This window comes from Anguilla rostrata, chromosome 3, assembly GCF_018555375.3.
Source record: "Anguilla rostrata isolate EN2019 chromosome 3, ASM1855537v3, whole genome shotgun sequence".
Lineage (NCBI taxonomy): Eukaryota > Metazoa > Chordata > Actinopteri > Anguilliformes > Anguillidae > Anguilla > Anguilla rostrata.
In genome coordinates this window covers 32,882,024-32,906,697 of record NC_057935.1, presented here as the reverse complement: position 1 = coordinate 32,906,697, position 24,674 = coordinate 32,882,024, and the positions used below count along the sequence as shown (strand labels likewise).

General features: G+C 39.4%; 1 protein-coding gene across 5 annotated transcripts in view; it reads right to left on the bottom strand.

Moving 5' to 3' along the window:
* The window catches only part of rapgef4a (Rap guanine nucleotide exchange factor 4a), a 131,204-nt gene extending 109,501 nt beyond the window's left edge, over positions 1–21,703 (bottom strand). For 3 of the 5 annotated variants that reach the window (XM_064327210.1, XM_064327212.1, XM_064327211.1), the window contains exons 1-2: positions 21,429–21,697; positions 8,346–8,488 (exon numbers count right to left, since the gene is read on the bottom strand). In XM_064327210.1, coding sequence (XP_064183280.1) covers positions 8,346–8,488; positions 21,429–21,511 — 226 coding nt within the window. In that variant the 5' untranslated portion in view covers positions 21,512–21,697. Of the gene's footprint in view, positions 1–8,345; positions 8,489–21,428 lie in introns of all 5 variants that reach the window. The other 2 variants (XR_010328979.1, XM_064327215.1) reach the window with 2 other exon arrangements.
* Between the last annotated feature and the right edge of the window lie 2,971 nt (positions 21,704–24,674).

The window sequence follows — 24,674 nt, the reverse complement described above, 5'->3', positions numbered from 1 at the left end:
ACAAGTATTTTATTTGAATTAATCTCCATCCTTGTCCATTGAAATACATTGGCTGCTAACTCCTCACTCCTCCTAACCGGCCGGTAGGGGCCGCAAGTGATCAACAACCGCTTCCGTTTGGAATGAAAGACCAGCGATGTAAAATGTCAAATTCAACGTTAAAATGCCAACAAAATAATCCGCCAACTAACAGGGTACGTTAATGTTTGAATCTGTGGCAGTTATTTTGTTGGCGTTTTTACATTGAAATTGATATTTTACATCGCTGGTCTTTTGGAATTGTTCCTGTCCAGATTTGAAACAAAAGTGCCAGACTATAACGTCAATGTTAGCTCTGTCTAACACATCATGGCTGATATGAATGCAATTAGCTAACGTCACCACCTTTAGCGTTACTTCACTGAATCAGCATTTTTGGGATTTTCAGTGGGACATGGTAAAAACTTGTAATATTGTATTTGTCTGGTTGCATTGATTGTGTAGCCTCTATTGTTGCATCAGCAAAGCTAACACCCCGGGTGGAGATCTGCACTCTACTGAGTGCACTCTTCCAGTTATCTTGTGTTTTCTGAAGGTATTGATGGCGAAGAATTACGGAATTACAAAAGCACAGAAGCATATAATTATCTGCACAGTAAATAAATAGGTGTAAAGTACTGTTCAAGAAACACAGCGACTTTATATTTCTGAAGGCAGCAGTAGAGCCCAGCCAGAGCGTCAATCAAGCTAAACATACAGCGTGGGTTGGGTAATGCTGAAGCAAAGTGGAGTCGTGGAGACAGTCGGCTGCTCGTGCATTGCCGGGTTAGGGAAGTCATGTAGCCATACAGCAGCTATTCTATGGATGGTATTCATAAACTCAAATATCTCCTTTCTATTGTTTAAACATTGGAACAATTAAATATATTTACAAAGACACTAATTAATTGTGCTTTTATTGCCGAAAAGGATATATGCTTCATGCTTAAGAGTAATGTCAATAGTAAGTGTACAAATGATGAAGATGTCATTATTGCAGGTGCAGAATGCAGTGGTCAGTGGAAAGACAGGGCTCGCATGTACAGATGAGCAGCGCAGGTGGAATGCTCCAGATCGGGGTGCAGTACCGTGGGCTTTTTATCGACAAAGTAGAACAAGCAAACATACACTCTCTTCGGAGGATATTTTAGTCTCAAAGCCACAAGCCACGCTAGTTTCCGTTCCTCCTTCGTCGGCATGGAATGCAGGGCGTAGGGCACAGGGCACGGACATTTTTGTCGAAGTTGTTGATGTTCTACACAAGAAGTTTCTGACAAAATATTCAGTTTCCTTGAATTGTTGTGACAACCAACAACGGCACAAGTTGAACCTGAGCTCATTTTAAAAACAATTTAACATTTATAAGTTAGCTAATTAAAATAACGTTGCTTTGGGCTAGCTATGTTTGTTGCTCTCATGGTGGCATTCAGTCATACAGTTGCAAGGCACCCGGACACAGAAAACCGACAAGTGGAAGTAGGCATCTGTCATGGCAGCACCCATAGGCTTCTGAAGAAACATGTGGATTGTTCAACTTGACTGCTCTCCCTTCTGTTACGTCACTTCTGGTTTGGCGTTTTTAGATGCGGAAGTAAAATTCTCTCACAGAAATGACTCCAGGGCTGCGGACGTATAGTCTTTTTTGCTTAGGACGGTTCCTAACTGAGTGAAATGACCTGGAAGTATCTAAGTGGCAGCCATGATAAGAGCTGGTCGAATTTTCTAAATACTAAGGAAAGGTGCTTTAATGCGTCCTTTCTTATCTCCTTTAGCATAGGGTACACTGGACCATCCTTTGCTAAATGAAAGGAGATAATGCCGTCCCACAATTCCGTGCGGCAGCAACACTTAAAGACACGCCCCATTCGACCGTTCACGAAAACAAACGATCAACATGACTGAGTTGTGTGGTGGTTCTTATGCTATTATATGCATAGGCTTATAATCAGATCATAATCAGCATATTAACCATAACACAGAAGTCTGTCTTTCAAGAAAAATGGATATGAGACATTTTTAGCCAGATGATGTTTTTAATGCAACATGTTTGAAACTTAAGAATGATGACAGTAGTAGATTTGTAGACCTAACATGTTATGCCTATCTTGCATTAAATTTAACAATTATTTTCATACAATCATACTAATTGGGATTCATGTCGATAAATATGAGTGGACAGGAGGGTGAGCATGAGCAACCATTCTCAATGTGACAACCATTTCGTTTCACTTTTGTAACTGGTAGCCTATATTCCTTTTTTTATTTCAATTCCAACCTTGGTAATGAAGTAATATTTTTCACCAGGTTGTCCACGTTTATATAGCCTGCATGAAACAACACGGTAAGAACGCACGGGGCGAAGTATCTAAGATGCACTTTTAGTAGTCCATCTTCGGAACATTGTAGTTTCACCAGGGCAGACCCAGATCAATAACACCCGCCGTCGCATAATTACGTAGCCTAGTGTAAGTGTAACTGCAGTCGGATTCTCTTAGCACCGCGGTTGTCTTTTCCTAAGTCCTTATGAATTCTCATTCACATCTTTCCTTGAACTCACGATGTTTTCCATCGAGGTCAAAGAAAAGTGGTTAGGAAAAGACATAGGACATAATTTTTTTGACTATTCGACCGCAGCCCAGAAGTCACTGTATTGTATGTATATAAGTATATTTTTATGAAAATGTAGTTCCTACATCATTTCCTACACACTGATTCAATATGCTCTTTAAATAAATAGCTGAGAATGTGCACTGTATCCGCATGTAAATTGTTTGGTTACACATTACACATATAAAATTGTGGAGTACAGAGCCAAATCAAGTAAAAAATATATTTGTCCCAAACATTATGGAGCTTACTGTGTATGGCCAATCAATGCAAAATTCAGACACTGGCCATTTCCCTCTATCAATTTGGAAAATAAGGGACCCTGCTGCTACTTTACTGAACTATCAAGGTGCATGGACTAAAATTGACTATCAAGTTGCAACAAGGAAAAAGAATCCAACATCTGAACTAGACATCAACCAATACTGTAAATTTGTATCTTCCTAACAAGACGTTTTGTGATTTTCTGGGATATTTTAAAACTGGACCAATTCCTAAAATTTTATTTTACAATGTCACCATCAGTTGTTCTACAGCTCTTACTAAGATGTCTACTAATTAAACATATAGGTTTCATTTTTGTTCAAGTAGAAGAGGACAGTGCTGAACTCACTGATATGAAGCACAGCACCAAATATAGAGTACAAGTACTTTAGTGTGAACAAAATGCAGCAATTGCTCAGATAATGAAAAATAATTAGAACATTGGGCCTCATTCACCAACCGTTTTAAGAAGAAAATAATTTTCTTCTGAAAACCCACTTACGCAGTTTTCACAAAGATTCTGACATTCACCATGTTTTCTTATTTGGGATTTGTTCTTAGGTAAGAACAGAATCTACGCACACTCAAGAGCACACTTACGCACATTTGAGTGCTGACGTTTGTGAAAAATTGGTTATTGCGTTTTCTTTAATTCTACAGTTGTATGATATTATAGGATTTAAATTACAATAATATTTTTATCATTTATAATATTTTTTAATAATTATTTTCATTATTTTACAAAGCATTAAGGTTCCAGGTTCCGCTTCAGATGGTGGTTGCCTCAGCGGGAGTTCATCTGTAAATAAATGATTAAAATCAAACCATTGTAGTGAGCTTTTATTTTTGGGGGTTTCAATTATGTAATGTTTGGTCTATACTGCAAAAGCAAATGTTTAAATTTTGAATACAAACTAAGCACTTAGGTAACACTTTTTAAACGCATGGACATGTTGAAGAAGAGAGCACTTATTCACTAGGGTGACACCATCAGAGGGTGCTGACACCAAAATGACTGGCAATAAATTTTTTGTGCAGCAACGGGTTTAAACAGCTAGTTTCTCCGATGCTGTTTACTGCTGGTTGATTTAATTTGCGGTATTAATGTGACGAGAAGCGCTTTGTCGTTTGAATGCATAACATGCAATTCCTTGTGCCCACTCCCACCAGCATTTTTGTTTTGCCTCAGATTTGACATCAAACCATTTTTTTTTACTTCATCAGTTGTGCAACCTTCTCCGGATACAGCGTTCACTGAACGAGTAATAGCATCCCATGCATCTTTTTTTTGTGCTATTTTATATCCACTACTGACGCTACTAAATATGAAAGGTTGTTTGCTGTTCACTTCCTGGAGCAGTACCTCCACTTCAGAACTACTGAAGTTTTTCTTACGTTTGGAGTCTGGTGCTCCACCATCTTTAGATTTTCGTTTGGGCATTCTTGACTTCTATCTCAACATTTCTTTTCAATTTCTGTGTGTGATTGCTGTGTGCACACGGCCCTGCAGTCTCATGCCCTTTTGTGGAGATGGGCGGCGGCCCGCTCGCACACCTCCAGAAGCACAGCGTGGGGTTGGGCGTTAGCCGTCCCCATAGCCAGTGCTAACTGGGTGGAAGGAATGGCGTCCTCCTCGCCTGAGTCATTATACACAACTGCCACGTTGTCGTGCTCCGAACCAGGCGCCTCTTCCTCCATTATAGGGGTACCGTAGAGGGAGAGGGGAAGGCCCAACATGTCTGGGTTGGACTGGTCAGCCCAGCTCAGGGTCGGAGGGCCTTGCGGGGGCCGAGGGGCCGTAGTGCTGTCGTCCTCTTTATCAGAGTCCTCCTGACCGAGGTCGTTGTTGTGGGTAGCAGCAACTCTCAATCTTCGCCACCGCAACCTCCTGGGCAAAGCCAGGCAGTGGCTGCAACTCTCCGAAGTGTAGAGGGTCTCCTGGGCATGTTGAAAACCCAAGCACATGACACAGAGAGGATGGGTATCTTTGGCAGCAGTGAGAGCACCGTAAGCGCCCGGATAGGCTCACGAGCGTAGCTCTCGGAGAATTCAAGAGAGACGGGCTTACAAAACAGCCATGTAGTGGGAAGCTAGCAGACTGGCTAAGCTAATAAAGGCAGCGTGGGTGGCTGGCTTTAAGCACGAGCAGGCTAGCGTGGTTGGCCAGAAGTCCTGTTCCACGTTAGCGTGAGCAAGGAGGTGTATCGAAGGCGTGGGCTGCCGGATACAGAAGGGAGCTAGCGAGTGAGGGCGACAAGCTAGTGAGCTTATCAGCACTGACCGAACTCTCGAGCCTTTCACATCCGGCGGAGGCCAATCCAAGGATATGTCCTCCTGCGGACAGTTAACTGATAAGGTTCTTGTGAGATGCAAGGTTGAGAAGCGAATGTCAACTGATGAGTAGTAGCGCTGTAGCGTCCTATATGCTCTTACAGGAGGGCGGTGCCTCCTGTAGCATTGGACGCGCTACTGTCTGTCAGAACCAGACTTGTGGTGCAATTGGATGCTTCCGAGGAGTCATGACCAGATGTCATTCCCCATAGGTGGATCTCGAATATGAGATGATGAAAGAGAACATTAAACAATTAATCTAGAAATACGAGAAAAGAGAGAGAGAGACGGATATGCCAGACCTTGGCAAAGTGTTACTCACTCCCAGTTTAAGCGCTACAGGATGAAAAGAAAACCAGCTAAAAACACACCACCAAAGAACCACCACCAGGGGTTAAATTGGGGGTGGATGGCGTCCACCCACCTTTGGTAAATAAATAAATCATTTTGACCGGCAGTTTTACGAATAACTATGAGAATCCAGTCCATTTTTCGTATGCTCCAGTCCATGTGTTCCCTCTAGCCAGTTACTCGCTCAACCAATCAAAAATCCGAAGAAAAAAAACTCAGGAGGAACAGTCGTTTATATAGACAGGCACAGAAAGAAAAATATCTTTGATTGTTTGGAAGTGGACGCAGTAGGTAATTTCATTAACATGTAATTTCATCTATGCAACATTTTAAAGAGAGATTAATAAACAGCCCCCACGAACGCCGGCTATTATTAACGGCAACTTTGATTGCTTGAGCAAAATCAGCAGGTTGCTGGTCAGTAGCTAAGCTAGGATTGAATATTTCCCACATACATAACGTTTTATTCAAGCGGCGACTGGTGAGCTGAAAATTGGTGGGGCGTAAAACATTCCTTTAAACTAATCATTGATCTCAACCTGTTTTCATTAGTAATTTTTCCTTTATTATCAAGCGTGCCAACGATCGGACTAATCAAATGGCAAGTAGCCTAACACACAGCCTCTTCATACCGTGTTAGGGGGATTAAATCATAAATTCAATTTATCCATTAAAAATCAGTTTTAATCACCTAGTAGCCTAGTCTACACAAACAAGATACACCAACCAGTCTGGTATCTACCGTGTTAGCTTTCAGAATAACCAGCAAAAACAAAACCTACACTTCAATTTTGTTTACAATCTACGCATTGCAGATATTTGCCATGAATTTGAGTGCGGAGAAAGAAGTGCATGTCTCCACAAATAATGTTGATTAAAAATGTGCACAATTTCGTACTGCAAATGAAAATGAATGTAGGCTATAAGGCCTAGGCTACTCGCTAAAACTGCCTATTTGGGGAGAGCTGGCTATATATGATAGTATTGCTATTGAGTAGCCTATTTTGTGGATTAATTGCATTGATACTCAAGGAAAATCGGGAAGATTCCGCCACTGCTTAGTGATTAAATCTGATTTTTCTAAATCGCATTTATCATTTAATCTCCCTAACACAATGCAAAGAAGCTGTGTGTCCCTTTCCAATTGCTTAGTCAGATCATTTGCATGCTTTTTAATCACTGAAAATTAATTAAAACAGTTTGAGATCAGTGATTAGTTTAAAGGAAAGTTTTGGAGGAAGAAAGGGAGGACAAAAGAGGAGGATGACCGATTATTTTTGTGGGTAAAAAAATTCTCAGCATTAATGACATTCAAACTTGAAATATTTTATGTAAAAGCTTGCATCAATATTATTTTTAAAACATTGTTTTCCTTAATTACAATTATGTGCACAACACATTAAAGATACAACTATTTTGAGCTGAGACATTCATTGGTTTGTACCTTTTTCCACCCACCTCCCAAATCCCAATTTAACCCCTGACCACCACCAAAATAAAATGAGAAAACTATTCTTCTGCAAGGCTCCAAAACCAAACACAACACAACAACCTTTTTCCTGTGGTAAATACCTTATGCAGCATGGCTTGAGGATGTTTTGCCCTGATTGAGTGATGCCGAGTTAAGGTGTAGGATAGAAGGGAAGGGGGTCAGACTAATTTATGACAAGGACTGGCCTACCTAAAGATTGCATTCAACTTAAAATAATGGGAAATGTTAGGCATGTAGGCATGCAGGGTCTTCGACCCCCGATATGGTGTCCTGTGTCATCTAGTTTGTCTCTTCTGAGGAGGTGAGACCCATAGATTGTCTGCCTAGATTAGGGTATCAGTGGATTTTAAATTGCCCCAATCACATTTGCTTTGATGCTTGTGACGGGGAGGCCAGGGCACATTCTTATTCACTGTTTCTCTCTCTAAGGCCAAAATCTAAACACTACATATCCTACACCAACAAATACTAACAAAGCGTATGTAAACTTTTGACCAACTGAAAATCTTATATAGTACATAAAAGCTGAAATAAATCTGTCTCTTAGCTATTATTTTGCAATGACTTAAAAATATGACTTAACACAGGAAATGTATGGTAACATGAAATGTGTGGAGTTGTGAAAAAATGAGTTTGAATGTCTTTACCTTAGGTGTATGTAAACTTTTGGCCTCAACTGTAACAGGTAAAAACATTGTAGTCCTAATAGACAGTACTGTCCTCAATAACTCAAGAGAAATATTTCTAAAATGTGTTCTTATTTTTAATTAATGTTTAACTGTATTTTAGATGCATTGCTAAATATCTTAATTTCTGTGTGGGGCATCTTCTCTAATGACACACTTAACTCCAGCTTCCTATGATGCACTCCACATGGTGTTTTGGGAAAGCATTCAAATTTCACATATTAGACCTTGCAAGACCCAGAATAAAAGCTTAAAGGGATAGAGTTCACTTTCTGGGGCAGTTTTTGAAATAGTTCCACTTTTAGTGTGTGTTTTCATTGGCCCAGACAATTTTTCTGTGCAATAAAGGATATTTTAGATTTTAAAAATGTTTTTAAATATATAAAAAACAGAAAGTGAACTATCCCTTTAAGTTCCATTGCCATTGGGAAACAGCCCAGGTAATTTGTCAAAACTGGAAAATAATAAAACTAGCAAATACAGGTAACACACAAGGTGGTAACACAACTGCCATCCATAATGATAATACATTTAATGTATTCAGCATTTTTCAAAGCAGAGTATTTAGACATTATTAGAAACTGAAGATGACCTACATGTGATCCCTTTTTCCAGGCATTCGTAGAAACCACAGAGGCAGATCTGCTGAAGCAGGCTGGGGTGGAACTTCTCAAAGGCCTTCACATCTTTCAGACGGGCCAATATGATGTCAATGTCTTCTCCAGATCGTTCTGCAGGCCTAGAGGTCAACAATTTGTAATAAAAATAACACCAAGCCAAACAATGAATGATATCCCTCATTGCTCAGTTCACTCTTCTGACAAACACCAATCCCACCTACATTTTGGTATCAAAATGTTTTGAAGCCAATATACTGAAGACGCATGCTACATCTCTTGTACCATGCTGAGCACTCTCTGCTCTGTGTGTTGTGTCTCACAAAACTGATCTACATTGCTGTGACCAGGGAAATGATAATGAAACTTCTCTACTTAATCTCAAAGCCACCCTTATGCCACTGGCTTCAATGGGAACCATGGGCACTGGAACAGCCCCCTCTCTGCTCCTCCCACTTTTTTGGCATCACAGAGGCTTTCCTGTACTTTCACACATTGTATGGCAAGACCATAGCCTGCCTATACTGAGTGAGCTAACTGTGAAGTCCCTCAGTATTACAACTGTGTAGCTCAACTGGTGGAGTGCAGATTGAAAAGAAGTGGTAGCCAGCTGCATGCTTATTAGTGCAAGTAATTGTTAATGAAATTTTATTTATTCCATTTGGAATGTCTGAATGTTAATACAATTTTCTTTTATTTCAGGCATTCCAAATGTGGGAATAAATAAAATTGCATAAACAATTACTGAAAAAACACTAGTCCAATATTAAGTGAATTTAAAAAAATGATGCTATAGGCAAATATTTAATAATTCAGAAAACAATAAATATATTTATGTCAAACATATTGAAACAAATGCCCTATTTATCAGGCTTTTGCCTGAGTGTATTTGGCATGGATAGATTTAAGCTTTGAGAATGATTTTATTTAGCATATTTACAGGAAACCACTTTACCAGATTTTTTCTCTACACATTTTCTGTGGACATATTTAGTATTAACAAGCAGCCATTTCTTTTTCTAATTAAGCACTCTGCCTTCTGTGATGCAGTGAGAGTATTTCAGCCACCCACCCCCGCATCTCCGACCAGAGACACTCAGATACTAAGATCATTAAAGAGCTGAACCATCTATTTCAGCAAAACACTATTCTTATCTCCCATCTATGCTGAAGGGCCACATCAGTATACATATTTCACAGATCAACAGTTGTCTTTTTCTGCTTTAAGCCTTAGGCCATGTGCATTTGGCATACTATTGTTGATGCTAGAAAAATGCTGACATTAAATATTAATGCACATGGAAATTTGTCACTAACAGAATATAAAGTACACAAACAACAAAACAACATATGCTGTAAGTCCAATGAAAACTACTAGGTGAAGAATGAAAGACATGTAGTCACAAGAATTAGAATATATATTATCTCTGTGATTCTGGACTTAGAGCTGTGCTGTAGGAGGGAGCAAATAGAAACACTACAGGAAAAACAATAGAAACAGTCCTCTTATCTGAACCTCATATGGGATACCTGCAAAATAGCCGTTGTATTTCTGCAGGCCTTGCACAAATTTCAAAGCTCACCTAAGACTGTTGAAATGTAATTATTTTAATAGACTACTATACTGTATACTCATAAGGAGAAGGTACATACAAATAAAATAAGAATTTAATATGTTATGTAAAGTATAAATATGTCAGGATTCTGCCTTTGTCTCTGTTTTTCCTTTTTGGGCCACCAGATGGCGGCACTTCTGCTTTGTGTTCTGCTCGTTCCCCTGTGGTTAATTGTATTATGATTTTCAATAATTCAATTATTGTTTCTGTTCGTGTCTTGTTATCCCCTCCCTCTTTGGATTGATTGTTCTTTGAGTTCACCTGTGTCTTATTAGTTGCCCTGCCTATTTAAGTTCTCTCTTTCCTTGACTAGGGTGCTGGGTCGTTGCTGACTAGTAGTTTGCTAGAACGGTCTGTTTTAAGAGTTGCAACCGACTCGGTCGCTCCTTGTTGGAGGGACGAAATGGAGTGTGAAGTGGTAGAAGGTGGAAATAAGAAAAGGAAAAAAGGAATAGAAAATGAAAATAAGGATGAGAAATTTGTAGTAGGAACGAAGGTGGATCTTAAGCCCGGGTCTGGATGGGAAGCAAATGGAGTTTTTAATGACTTCCATGAAATGAGGAGATTAGTGAAGAAGAGTGGAGATTGGGGAAGTTAGGGCAGTGAGGGTAACCAGGGGGGGAATTATAATCATTGAGTGCCAGTCAAAAAGATTGAGGGATAAAGTGCTTAAAGCTAAAATATTTGGTTCGACAAAAGTTGTCTGTTTTTTCATGAGGGAAAGAGCGCTACGGAAAGGGGTGATCAGTGGGGTCCTGGTATCGGTATATGCTGACTGCTTCTTGGAGGTGGAGGGAGTATTCGAGGCGAGGCGAATGAAAAGTTATTGGGAGGGTAAAGAACAAGAAAGTGGCTCAATATTGTTAGAATTTGAAGGAGAACTAACGGAGAGGATTTATTTATACCATGTTAGTTACAGGGTGAGGGTATATGAAAAGGTTCCACTGAGGTGATACTGGTGCCAGGAGTATGAACACGTGGCAGCAGTTTGTAGGAAAAGGGATCACATGTGTAGAAGGTGTGGGAAAGATGTTCGGATGAGGATTGCACAATGTCTAAAGACCAGGCAATATGTTTTCACTGTGGGGGAAATCATGAGGCGGGAGCAAAACAGTGTGAAAGAAGGAAGAGGGAAAGCGAGGTGGAAAGAACAAGAGTGCAGAATAAAATAACATATGCAGAAGCAATGAAGAGAGTGAGGACAGAAACGGGAGCTGTGAGGAAGGAACAGAACTGAAACAGGAAGAAAAGATCAAGTGCGATGTGACGGAGAAATGATGTATATGGATAGAAGAAGGTTCTTGGCTTTATAGCGATAGTGATCAATTGTGCTAGTGAAATAGAAACTAAATCAGAGAGTATTAAGATGGTGGTGGACGCAGCGAAAGAGATTTTGGGAATAACGGATGTGAAGGGGGACAAAATACAGGGAATTTTAGCGAAAGGGTTTGGAGGGAGTCAGATGCCAGGGATATAGGGAAATAAAGAATCGCAAGTCAGATATGGGAGGGTTGGGCTGTTTTATTTATTGTTTGAGAGAATTAAACCAGATAGCAATGCATACAGTAGGTGGCGGTAATGCACTAATTTAAGTTTTCCAACCGCCAATAAAAACCAAAGAAGAAGACTAGGGTGCTGGTTCCTTGTGTTTCCGCCTGTGTGCGTTTCTGCTCGTCTGTTGTACCCGTTATTCTGCTTGCCTGTTTTGCCTTCCTGTGTTCTGTCCTGCCCGATTTGTTCTGCGTGTTTTTGGGTTTTGGAAGTTCCGCTGTTTTCTTTTGGAGGATTTTTGTGTTCCTGTAAGTTGCCCTGCGTGGCCTCATTTTTTCGTTCCCAGCTTTTGTTCTCTGTTAAAGTCTGTTTGGATTCGCCTTTTGGAGTTTTTTTGAGTTCTCCCACTCTGTGTTTGGGTCCTGGTCCCCATAACCCTGACAAATATATGACATTAAACTCACAAAATTTATAGTAAATCAGTAAGTCTGACTAATGTGGGTTGGACACAGTGAATTTTCTATGTAGACGTATACATTTAATCAAATTTACAAATCTCTATACAAAATTATGTAAAATTGTTCTCATGTCCTGTATCTGATGTTCCCGCTGAATGGTAACAAGTAACCAAAGTTTACAGTCTGCAGGTTCGCCAGAAAAAAAGGAAATATAATTATTGTCTGTTTTATTTTGTCCAGTCAATTCCACTTCATTAAATAGCATTGCATTAATTTAAATGTACACAAAAACAACAGGCTTCCAGCCCATTAGGCTTGAAAGACCAACAAGACGCAAGCAGTAATTACGCAGACGAGCACACTTGTTTGGTCACAACTGATAAATGATATTTGGACACCACATTGACAGAGTGCTAGAGTGCTTGTGTGACTTTCATTGGCACAACTCTGGCCCTCATGTTGACAAATGCCAATAACAGACTCCAAAGGCAATAAAAAGGCTAGAATCAAGACCAGATACTGAAAACTCTCTTATACCTTTACTAAGGAAACAACTTAACACAACTGACTAATCAGAAACAACTGACTCCATTTGTTCCAAACATTATGAAGCCCTGAAATGGTGGGACTATTCATAAAAAGGGCCTTAATTTCTGCATGGTGAAACCAGAATGTTCATCTCCCTATATCCCTCTCGCTAACTAACACATACACAGGAGAAAATAAACACATATTATGAATTTATGTAGCGTGTGACAGAGGAATTACTGAGTGTAGCCAGGCTATACGGATTCAGAATAGTCTTAACTAGCTCTCCTTGCCAATATGCACACAGCAGTAAATAAATACAGATTAGCTTAGTATTTATGTGTTTGGCAGAGGAATGACTGGGTGTAGGCCATATGTATTCAAAATAGTTTAACAACTAACATCCTTATATTTAAAGCCAAGTTCAAAGCAAAACTCAAGCAGCTGCTCCTCCATGTGTGCAGTTCCCCAGGAAGTGATGACACTGTGACAACTACCCATAAGTACATACGTGCTGTTATTTATAGATATTACTTTCTTCTATGTAAAAGTTTTGCGAGATCTCACAAAAGTTTTTTTTGTGAGATCTCTTTTCTGAGAAAGAAGCTGCCTTTGTGTTTTCCTATTCAGTATGTTCTGTAAATCTTTGTCAATGATGGTTCTCAGATTTTTGTAATTGTCTACAATCTTTCTTTTGTCTTTATGATAACTGAAATGGGTGTGTCTGGATTGTACTTAAAGCCTTGAACATGTCCTTGGTTTTATCCACATGTAATCAGAGAAATTAGTGACCACACCAACAAATAAAATTTATATTCCACAGCTTCCTTATCCTACAAAATGGTAACTATAATAGGGATCTTGTGATCCTCACATTATAAGATGTGTCTGCTACAGTGTCATACTGGCTCTGGGCTATGACTCTGATTAGTGTAAAGGATGTAGAGTAAAGGTACCTTTTTACTGCCTTATCTTGCAACTCCAATACATTCTCCCTTTGGGGCCCTGACAATTAAGGAGTACTAAAGCACCTATACCAGCCATTTCTGGACAAGACTGAATACTCATAGTCTAGGGTAAGGCACTCATTCTAAATGCAGTGATGTGCCCTGCCTTCCAGACCATTCAGGCTGGAGGGGCAGGTGGTGGAACAGGTCAAGATCTTTAAAGGTACCATGGTGATTTTCACACTTTCTCGGTGTTATGTGCTATTTGCACAAGAGGCATTGAAGAAACACAATGAGCAAAGTATTAAATATGTCCGTTCTGTATTTTTGGAGAAATATGCGTTTTAAATTCATCGTCCTATTTTCAACCGGTTGAGAAAGTTGTCATTTTGCTGTGTCACGAATACAGTAACCACTCCCATTCCCACGCCCCGTAAAGAAATCTGACAGGACACACCTGTGCTGTTCAGACAATGCAAATATTTGACTAACGCTAGGTTCACTTAAAGTGAGTGCCTTTAGATTATTTCTGGTTATATTCATTTAGCTAGCTAGCTAACGTTACCTAGCTAGGAGGTTTGCTTTCATAAGGCAATGTTTTCGATAAAGTTAGCTTGCTAGTTTGCTTTTATGAGGACGTTATAGTTGTGCTTTTATCTTAACTTGGCTAGCTAGATAGCAAAAAATATAATTGGATATAAGTCAACGTCCTTACCTTAGCTATCTATCGATACTTGATATACTACTAAGCTAGCTAGCTTGTGAAAATTCAGTCTCCCAAAGAGAGCGTGTATCATGGGGGTAGCTATGGTAACCGGGCACAGTCTGTCAATCATAGCTAACTGACAGTTCTCATTACCACGCCCAGACGGTTCGGGTGAATTTTTATAGTGGGAAATTTAGGCTTAGAAAAATACGTTTTAAAGTACATTGAAATGACTGAAGAATAAAAAAATTATGCACATTTGTTTTGTTGTTGCCTAAAGACAACTGGGAAGTGTCACGTTCAACCACCATGGTACTCCTTTAAGTACCTGGGCACTGAGATCGACCACCACCTGTCCTTCACACAATATGTGGACAAGGTCTACAAAAAGGCCCAACAGCGCATGTTTCTCCTGAAGAGGCTGAAGTGTTTTAATGTCAGACAGGACATTTTAACAGCAGTATACCGGTCACTCATCGAATCAGTCCTCACATTCAACATTGCATCCTGGTACAACTTCCTCACAGAGAAAAGCAAGAAAAAACTCATCAAGCAGGCAACCAAAATCACCGGCACCACACCCAACTCTCAGACCTTTACAATCACGCAGTAAAAAGAAAGGCAGACTCCATCACTAAGGACCCTTCACACCCCCTTCACCACTCATTTCAGCTACTCCCATCAGACCGCTGCTTCAGAGCACCTCTGGCCAAAAAGAAAACTCACAAAAACTCTTTCATTCCCACTGCAATATCCATTTTAAACAAGGACAAACAGACTGTCACTACTTTTTAATGCAGCTTTGCACAACTATTATTTATGGAATTGTTTGTGTTTTAATGTAATTTTATGTGAACCTTTTGTGGGTGTGTGTTTTTATGTTGTTTGTAAGCCCCTAACCTAAGACAATTTTCTAACACTATGTGATAGACAATAAAGTTTTTTGAATCTTGAATATTGAATCTTGGACTACGCCAAATAGTTTCTAAGTGCCACCATTGTCATGTAGTTTGTCCACTTAACAATCAACCCCTCCCTGCAGTGTCTATGCCCCCCAAGCATGACAACACTGAACAGCAGCGTCTATCTGGTAGTGAAAAAAAATATTCACCAACAAAAATTTGTATTGAGTCATAGTAACAAGATAAAGCCAACAATAGCCTGAAGGTATGCCAATACAGTGGTGAAACTGAATAGCACTGCCCACTGAATAGCGCGATAAACAAGAGGAATTCTTGTATAATAAGTCATTCTACTATTAATATCTGTGATTGAATATGGCATAAATGTACAATCTTACCATTGGTTTACATGTAACGATTCAGTGGTCTTTTATTGTCTTGAACCATTTGAGAAATAAATATGCAAATAGAAAGGGGTAGGCATTTATACCGGCTACACACAAAACCCCACTTGTTTTTTAGGACATGGTAGTTCCTTCTGGTTTGATTGATACCTCTTTTGCCCAATAGAGAACAGTGCAAGCTTTCCAACAGTGTATCACATGTCTGTTTTTAAATGTATTTATTTACAGCCATGAGCAACAACTTGAACTGTTGATTCACAGCAGTGTGCAGTAAGCTGTAACATTACACAGTAATATAGAAGCACTCATTGAGGCGTAATTGCTTTTTCCCTTTGGCTTTTAAAAGATTTTACCAATTTTGTCAACTCATCAGCCTGGCTAAAGCAAACACTCTGGGGAGTGGGCCAGAAGAGGAAGAAGAAGCATGAAGTCTAGCAAGCATAGATATGAACATGTACATATTACTGTTTGTCAATTATTTAAGTTGTCATATTTTTTATATTTGCATTGCTCGTAAGAGACAACTGTTAGCCTTTGCTAATAATGCTCAGAATATACTGCATGTAATTGGGGCTAACTAATAATAGGCCTAGCTGTCAGTATAGGGGCATTATTAGTGTACATTGGGCAGTGTTAGCTTGGTAGATTGTAGCAGCTTGCTTTGTTAGTATTCATAACACTCACAATGAAATTGAGTGTCTTTTCAAGAAGTTTGTGCTATTCTCTAATGTGGGTATTTCATATACTGTAGTGTAATATAAGCATTCATACAGTAGGTAGCTTAGTCAAGTGCTATGTTTGATGCACCAGTTTACCATGAAGCTAGAACATTGCCAACATTTTTCTGTTGGTGGAATATTATTTTATTGTGATCGTTTTGTACATGATGTGGAGCATTAGTATCTCCAAGGGATATACTTCTCACCTAGGACATGGCAAATGCTCATTGAAATTTACTGGGCATTCATATGAATGTAAAATTTCCCTTGGAGTCATCATAAATAGTAAAATTTGTAAAATGTTGTCCCATCTACATACCATAGAGAACAGAAAAACATGCATTTAGGTATGTGTACCACAGTGTATCACAATGTTTTTTGCATTATTTTTCACTGTGATATCAAGAGATAACAAGAACTGCTTGAGTACTATACAGTATTCGGGAAAAAAATACTTGAAAATAAATTCACGTGAGTTTTATTTCATTCTGTATTTGTGCAAGGCAGCCTTAGCCGTTTGTTGTTTTACGGGTAATGGTGTTAGTTTCAGAAATCCTCGCTCCTCACCCTGTAGCCATTTCAACAGGTATTGTGACTTCAAAGAAGTTCTCAACATCGTCAGCCTCACAAATGATATAAACCCAATCAACACCAATGTTATTTGACCACTGTCAGTTATTCTAAGCAATCTTGAGTGTTCAGTTGCTTTAAAATATATATCAAAATGTGAGTTTAAATTCAAGCCAAAATTGTGTATCACATTATAACTCCACATAAGGATTTTTTTAGTCTACAATACGTTTATTTAAGGTCTAATAAAAGACCCTGTGCAGCCTCCTTTTCTTACATTTAAATTGTTCCTTTAGTTACTAAATTACTATATATATATATGTGTGTGTGTGTGTGTGTGTGTGTGTTTTATTTATTTATTTATTTTTTTTATTTTCTACTTACTAGACTTTGAAAAGTTAAAAAAACCTGCTTTGATGTAAAACCTGAATTTCTTAATATAACAGACTCAAGACCGGCCGGGCGTGCCAGTTCTGTCCTAATTATTTATGCATTCACTTTTGATTGACAAACCGGGGCCGCTCACTCCCACTGACCTGGATCAGCGCTCACTCCACGTAACGTCAGTTGTTAGCTAACGTTAGCTAGTTATCATACGACCGTAATAATGGATAACGAGTACAGCAATAACAGCATTAGAAATATTGAGCCGTATAATATACATATTATGTATGAGCCCATAGCTGTTAGTTCTAGGCCTCATTGCTACATTAGCAAAATTATCGATAGCCAGACAGCAAGTAAATTGGGGAGATGAGGTTCACGGTAACGTTATAGTTTGTAGGCTCGATAGATTCGATTAATAGCAGAACGTCATCTAGCCCGAACGGATGCTTACCGGAACCGGTCCGTTCAACCGGTAAGCCTCCGTTCGGGCTAAACATCATCGACAGCGAAGTAAATTGAGGTTAGGACGGCTAACATTATGATTTGTAATATAATCTATATCAATGTTAAGTAACTTTAACGTTAACTGATCGTATTAAGCAAAGGCTTAATTAGATTGTCGATAGCATCAAATCATAAATATTCATACTGGGTGAGTGTTTTGGCCACCGCACATTGGTCAATGCAAATTAGAAACATTTATGATGTCACGATCTTGGTCTCAAAACCACTAATACCAAATACTCCACCAGACGGCAATGTCGAGCACTGTATAGTTTTTAGGAGAGAAAAAAAAAAATTAATTACATACATTTATGAAATACTTTCAAAATCAATGTGTAAGTAACCTTATAGTCTTTGGTCATAATATAAGCATTTTAAAATCATGATTTTGACTGCACAGGGTCTTTAATATTTTATTTATATTGATTAGCAGAAATTTTCAGTTGCCCAGTCTATTGCTAGACTTTTTTGTTATTGTGTACTATAATAACCTATATACAATAAAAACATCACTTAAGACCACCATTTAACACAACCATGGTTCAATATGATCATATGCCTAATAATAGGCTATGCAAAATTAAGGCTGGGTGTTAAAAAACTAAAAAAGGCAGTTTTTAGGCAACTGAATAGCAGGCAGTTGCCGCTATAGGAACAAATATATCAGTAAAATACATTGATAGACTGGTGATAGACTTCAGTCAAGAAAACATGCTTTTTTCCTTTTAAGAATGTGAAAAATAGGCCTACTAATAAAACATGGTTGAGCTACCGTGTGTACATTTTTATTTCTTTAAAATTTATTTTGGTACAACATGGTGTACATTGCAATGTTTGAGTTTTTGATGAAGCATATTGTCAGTGACATGTTACCGTAATGGGGCAGGGATGACAGCCCTCAGCAGTCACTTCATGAGTGAACACGAATGAACCAGTTCCAGTGGCGGTCATACATGCCCAAACCATTATGCTTCACCATGTTTCACTGATGAGGGAGGGGTGCTTTAGATCATTAGCAGTTATTTTCTTTCTCCACACTTTCCTCTTTCCATCACTTTGGTACAGGTTAATATTAGTCTCATCTGTCCAAAATAGACCTAGACCTTTTGTTAGCTTTATTATGCACAAACTAATTATGCAAATGGCACACAGTTGGCCAAGAAACAGCTGAGCAGCCAACTGTCCAATTACATTTGGTCCCCTAAAATGGAGGAACTATGTATAAAGTGTTGTAATTCCTTCAAGGTTCACTTGACATAGATGTACCCTCAAATTAAAGCTGACAGTCTGCACCCCATATTCCTTGTTTCAATTCTAATGCAGTGCATTGGGGTTCAGAGCCAAAACAACAAGAATTGAATCACTGTCCAAATACGTATGGACTGCACAGTATATCCTACTAAAAATTTGGTGCTTCTGGCAGTCCACTTTTTCTGGAATCAGTGTGTCACAATTAGAAAACTGATATTTTTATTAAATGTGAAGTCCAGGTTCTGATGTGCCCTGTGTCAGCGAGCATGACTGATCTGAGCTGCCACCATAACGCATCACAAGGAGTGTCATGCAAGCCCACTAGTTTCTGTTTAACACCACTCACAGAGAAGCAAACAACACAGGCCCTACTGCACGTACATGCTCATGGTACACCAGGGACAGGGAGTTTAATGTTGGGGCCTTCCTCAGACACTAGATGTAATGCAGAACTGAAGGAACGGAGCCACTGTTTCTGCCTAGGGCCAGCAGAGAAGAAAACAAGGCTGCTGCCCTGCATCATCTGTGTTAGAGGAGTAATCTGACAGACAGGTAGTTTTCTCATCATTACAACATTTAATAAAGTGGGACTGGTGAGTTTAATGGTCTGGTAACCAACCCTGTTCCTGGAGATCTACCATCCTGTAGGTATCATTTCAACCCTAATTTGGCACACCTGACTCTAGCTGTTAAATGAGGTGTGCTTTGTTAGGGTTAGAATGAAAACCCACAGGACAGTAGATCTCCAGGTACAGGGTTGGTTACCACTGATCTAGGGCAACCTGAAAGAAAAACAGCCTCCCACCTTTATCACCTGTGATATTTTTAGCTCTGTAGCCACCCCTCCCCCTCCCCCCCGTTGGATTTTGATCTTTGCTTTTCACTAGCTGTTCAGACACAGCTTTGTGTACAGAGTATTCTACTTCACCTATTGTGAGAGGTGCTGGATTCCACTGACCACTCCCACAAACAGCAGTGGGTATGCCAAGTCAAAGAAGTAATTATTCAATATCAAATAGGCAACTGTTAAAATAGCTTGGCGTCAATGCTACACATTCTTTGTTTTCAACAAATTTTGGAACTGTGGAATTAATTTAAACAAACACCTTCATTGTTTTTACAGGATAGAACACTTGAAATACCTCTCCAAAGAACTCATGAAATACCTGACAATAAAGGTTAGCTAATTTCTAGAGTCTGAGTGACAGGGGTCAGTGATAATCATCCTTATTATGTGACCTGAAAATCCTGCCATTGCAGATCGGAAGAGGATTTGTAGAATAAATGTTAGAGTATTGATTTGCAGAGAGATGATCCGCAACATCTTTGAGCTGCACATGTTCAGGGGCCCATTAAAAGGTCCCCGCATGTGTCATAAATACATTATGAACTGATCTGAGAATGCCTTCCCCGTGGTTCAAATTGCCATGGTAATTAGCCTGAGCACTCTGCAGGATGCTTCCTGCTGAAATGTTCCAGGATAATGCTGTTGTGACCACTGCACCTGTAATGCAGGGAACTTAAGTCCAGTGCATTACCCGAGTACCTTCTTTCTCACGAAAAAAGAAATGGCAAATAGGGGTAGGAAGGGTAAAATTAGCATCACTCAGGCGTGGTTTCTGGCCATCAATGTTTTCTTTTCATCTCAATTTGAGACTGATGACCAAAGAAGATAATTCGATCGAGAGAATTAAGATAGTGTAGGTTGTAACAGGCTAACGAGTAGGCAAATAGCCTATATTCGACAGTAGACATATACAAACAAATGAAATATGCTATATGGTATTGCAAAACGGGTTCTGTTCAGATTTATAAACAATATTCTGTAACGAACACTATCCTCGGTTATCGCTCCTTTGTTTCGCAGAAATAGGCTATATTATAGCCTAGCCTACTAAGTCAACCGAAACCCCAAATCCCACAATTACGGACTATTTAAGTGAAAACCGACAGTAACAATCAAAGCACCCATTTTCACGTTAACGTCATACGTAAACGAGGGATTGGTTTTAAAGAATTCAGACACGATTAAACAGCGAACGGCTGTAACGCGAGGACTGACTTGAGTCCGCTGCATGCAAGCCACTGCGGCTCTGCCTCCCTCTTGACAATGATATTGGATTTATTCAGACTGCTAGCCTATTCGTGGCTATATATTTTATAAGTATACAAATTACTTTTTTGTTGATAAGCAATAAACGAGGTGCCCTTGCATTTCCATTCAGTATCTCAAAATATCAAGCCTCTGTGTCTAAATCTAAATATGTTTTAAATGCATGATTATTAAAGGACATCTATCTGCTGCGGTGATTTTTGCATCATCATATCATCGACAGATTTATCAATTTGATTCCAGGAAATAATGTACACTATCTGTAAATAAATAACCAGAAAAATAACATTGTTGACACGTTCGTTAAGCAATCTAGCACACAATGGTAGAAATAGCCGGGAGTGCGCAGGTTTTCAATGTTTTATGTTACAGCCTACTTGTCAGCTTGTGAGTCAGTGATTCCGCCTTAGAAATAAAGCACGCGATTTTGTAGCTAATTAATCGCGCTGAAACGACTACAACTCACCTTTTATCCAGGCAAATAATCCATTCTGCAGACGCAGAAGCATGGGCAGAAGTGTGTGCCGCTACCATCTTTGGCGAGATCATGGACCTGGTGTTGCTGGAAGACGATTTACATCACCCTCACTTCTTACCAGGCTCTGTTATTCTCTGTGGTCTGAGGAAACATCGTTCAAACACATGCAGTAGCCTGACTATTCCCGTCAAAGAAGAACTCGCGGGTTCTTCATATGTAGCAAAGTTGGACATAATGGCATTTTTTACATTTATATTTTAGTCTGAGTGTTTTGTTTGGTTTTGTGACCTTTCTTTTATAGCCTACGTCAGATAAATCAGATTGTAGGCCTATACGAAAAAGATGGTCACACCTGGATAATTGGTAGGTATGCGTTATTTTTACATAGTTCTACATCACATGTTTTCCATCGTTTTTGGTAGACCTGCCTTTGGAGTGCTTTTGAAGTCTATTTACTGGAAAACTTTTCCAAATACGTCGGGTTAATAGGCGGAACCGTACATCCTTACTTCGCTTTAATACGGCTTATCGTTTTTGTCCAAATATGATCAGTCACATATTTATTTATTTATTAGATATCATAGGGGGCTGGCAAGGTCAAGTAATTTGTTTGTCACAATGGAGCTTTGAGATCTGTGGAAGGTACCTGTGAGACAAAGCAAGAAACACATTTAACTCTTTGACCTCATGGTCAACAAGGAACTTGCATTCCGTTGTACTCAGAGGCCAGGAGCCCAGGACATTTCTTGGAAAAGCATAGCATCCTGTGAATGTGGCAAACTGTGAGTGGGTTTAAGGGGGCTCCATTCATGCGTCTTCTACCCCTGCAAATACCTGAGTGAGAGGTGTTGGTTTCAGGTTTTGTTACTGCTGAAGAAGAGACCAGTTTGGAGGAAGGACATGTGAATGGAGAGTATTGGTGAATTCAGTGTTGAGAGACCCTGTTGCTGAGTAGGGCTGTGTTTACAGATTTTGCCTGCGGAGAGGGCAGCAGAGGGACGAGGCTCACAGGACTTTTCTACTGCTATTTGCAGTCATAGTTAAAGCTACGGCAAGGGAGACAGTGCCAGTGAGGTGGCTATAAAGGGGACATTGGGTGAGTCTGGGTCATCCCTGAAAGTGCACACATACATATCTGATGCACACCTGCGAACATTATAGTGATAGTGAACATGATAGAACTAAGTATTGTATCTTACTGAATCCACATTTGTTGGTTGGGAGTAGGGGCAATGTTTCATATACAGTGAGCTGCATAATGTTTGATATTAGCTCTGTGCTCCACAATTTTAGATTTGTAGTCAAACAGTTCACGTGTGATTAAAGTGCAGATTTATTTTAAAAAAAGTTTTATTAAAAGGTATTATGCATGTTGGTTTCACCCCTCCCCTACCCCCACCCATTTCAGGGCACAATAATGGCTTTGCAGGTATTTCTGATTAGCCAGGTGTGTTCAGTTGCTTCCATAGTGCAGGTATAGGAGAGCTTTAAGTATTTAATCTTGATTCTAGGCTTTTGATTGCCTTTTGAGTCTGTTATTGGTATTTGTCAATGTGAGGACTAGAGTTGTGCCAAAGAAAGTCAAGGAAGACATTATGAAGCTGAAAATATGAAAAACTGTCAGAGACATAGCCCTCGCTTTAGGCTTACCAATATCAACCATTTGGAACATCATTAAGAAGAAAGAGAGCACTGGTGAGATCAGCAATCACAGAAGGTCGGGTAGGCTAAGGAAGAATGCATCAGTTTATGACAGAAGAATTATCACCATAATAAGGAAACACTTGTATGCAAGATCAGAAACACTGTTCAGGGACAAAGTAAAACTCAAGACAAAATGAAATGGATAATAGCATTTCCAACATAAAATGTACAGATATATGTTCCACATGAAGGAAATGATCACAACAGCAAGTTTTACATCTCTAGAAGACACCAGCGGTTTTGTTATGATTTTATGAATTTATAGCTCCACCATTTGATTGAATTGAGCCAATACCTTTGTGTTTGGCTCGTGCTGTGAATGCCAACATAGCTACCAAAGTTATTAGCATTTTTTTTTGATAAGCTGTGCCCACATGCAAATTAATTGGCTTACTATGGGCACGTTTTTAAGTGTAACAACTTTATTTATGCTGCGATTTCAGATATTCATGAGTAGATGCTATATTCCAAGTTCCTTTCAAATCAGTGAAAGCGTCAAGGAGGAGATGAATTTTAAGTGTTTTTCATTTATTCAAAATGGCAGTGAATGCATAATAGTAGGTTTATGGGTCCCTAAGGCAAATTTATTCTGCATGAGAAGAGCAAAGTTCCTATGTCAAATCGAGAAGGACTTACCCATTTTTAATTCTTGGAAATGTAAAAGACTGCTATAGTGCCAACAAATGGCCAATCGACACCAAATTTGGTCAGTTTAAAAATCGTTGAGTTCTATAACGCTACCCCATGGTTGAATCAGGCCAAATTCTTGGGGCTTGCGCATATAACAGAACTGTCAATTAACACACCAGGTTTTATACACATTTTGTCAAAATGTTTAGGATTTATTAGCTTTTTGGTAAAAAAAAAAAAGTCACACCCACATACAAATTAATTTGCTTACTGCGGACACATTCATGTAAATATGTCATATTTTGAGCTCTATAGCACCATTATGTGTTTTGATTTGGCCAATACAATAGAATTGAGTCTTTGAGTGCCTATCAATATATATCCATAGTTATATCATATTAAGTCAAACCATTTTTCCCACGGCGCGCAGGAACTGGCGCCGTGGACTATACATGGCAAATTGTGGTCACTCACTCACTCATTCACGGACAATCTGAGAGGGACATTTAGTAGGACGCATGTGCAGGTGGTGCTTCATTTAGTAAAAGTAGGCAAAACGGGACGCATGCGCAGGTGGTGCTTCGTTTAGTAGGAGTAGGCGAAACGCAAACATGTTAGGGTTACCTAAAGTAACGTTAGGCGATAAAACTGCTTAAAAATGTCGTGCCGTTCTAAGTGGTGATATCGGGAGGTGCAGACAGTTTGCGCGTATGGATGCTATCCTGCACGCATGAGTAGGAGCTAAGTACACACAGCTACAACCACCGATACAGATGGACACACGGAGGACAACAAATAACGTTACAGAGGTGAGGACATGTCATAGCTAGCTAGCTATGACAGTATGGAAGGCAAAACGGAACGTTAGAATGTTGCCAGCAGTGTATGCGCGTGAGCTCG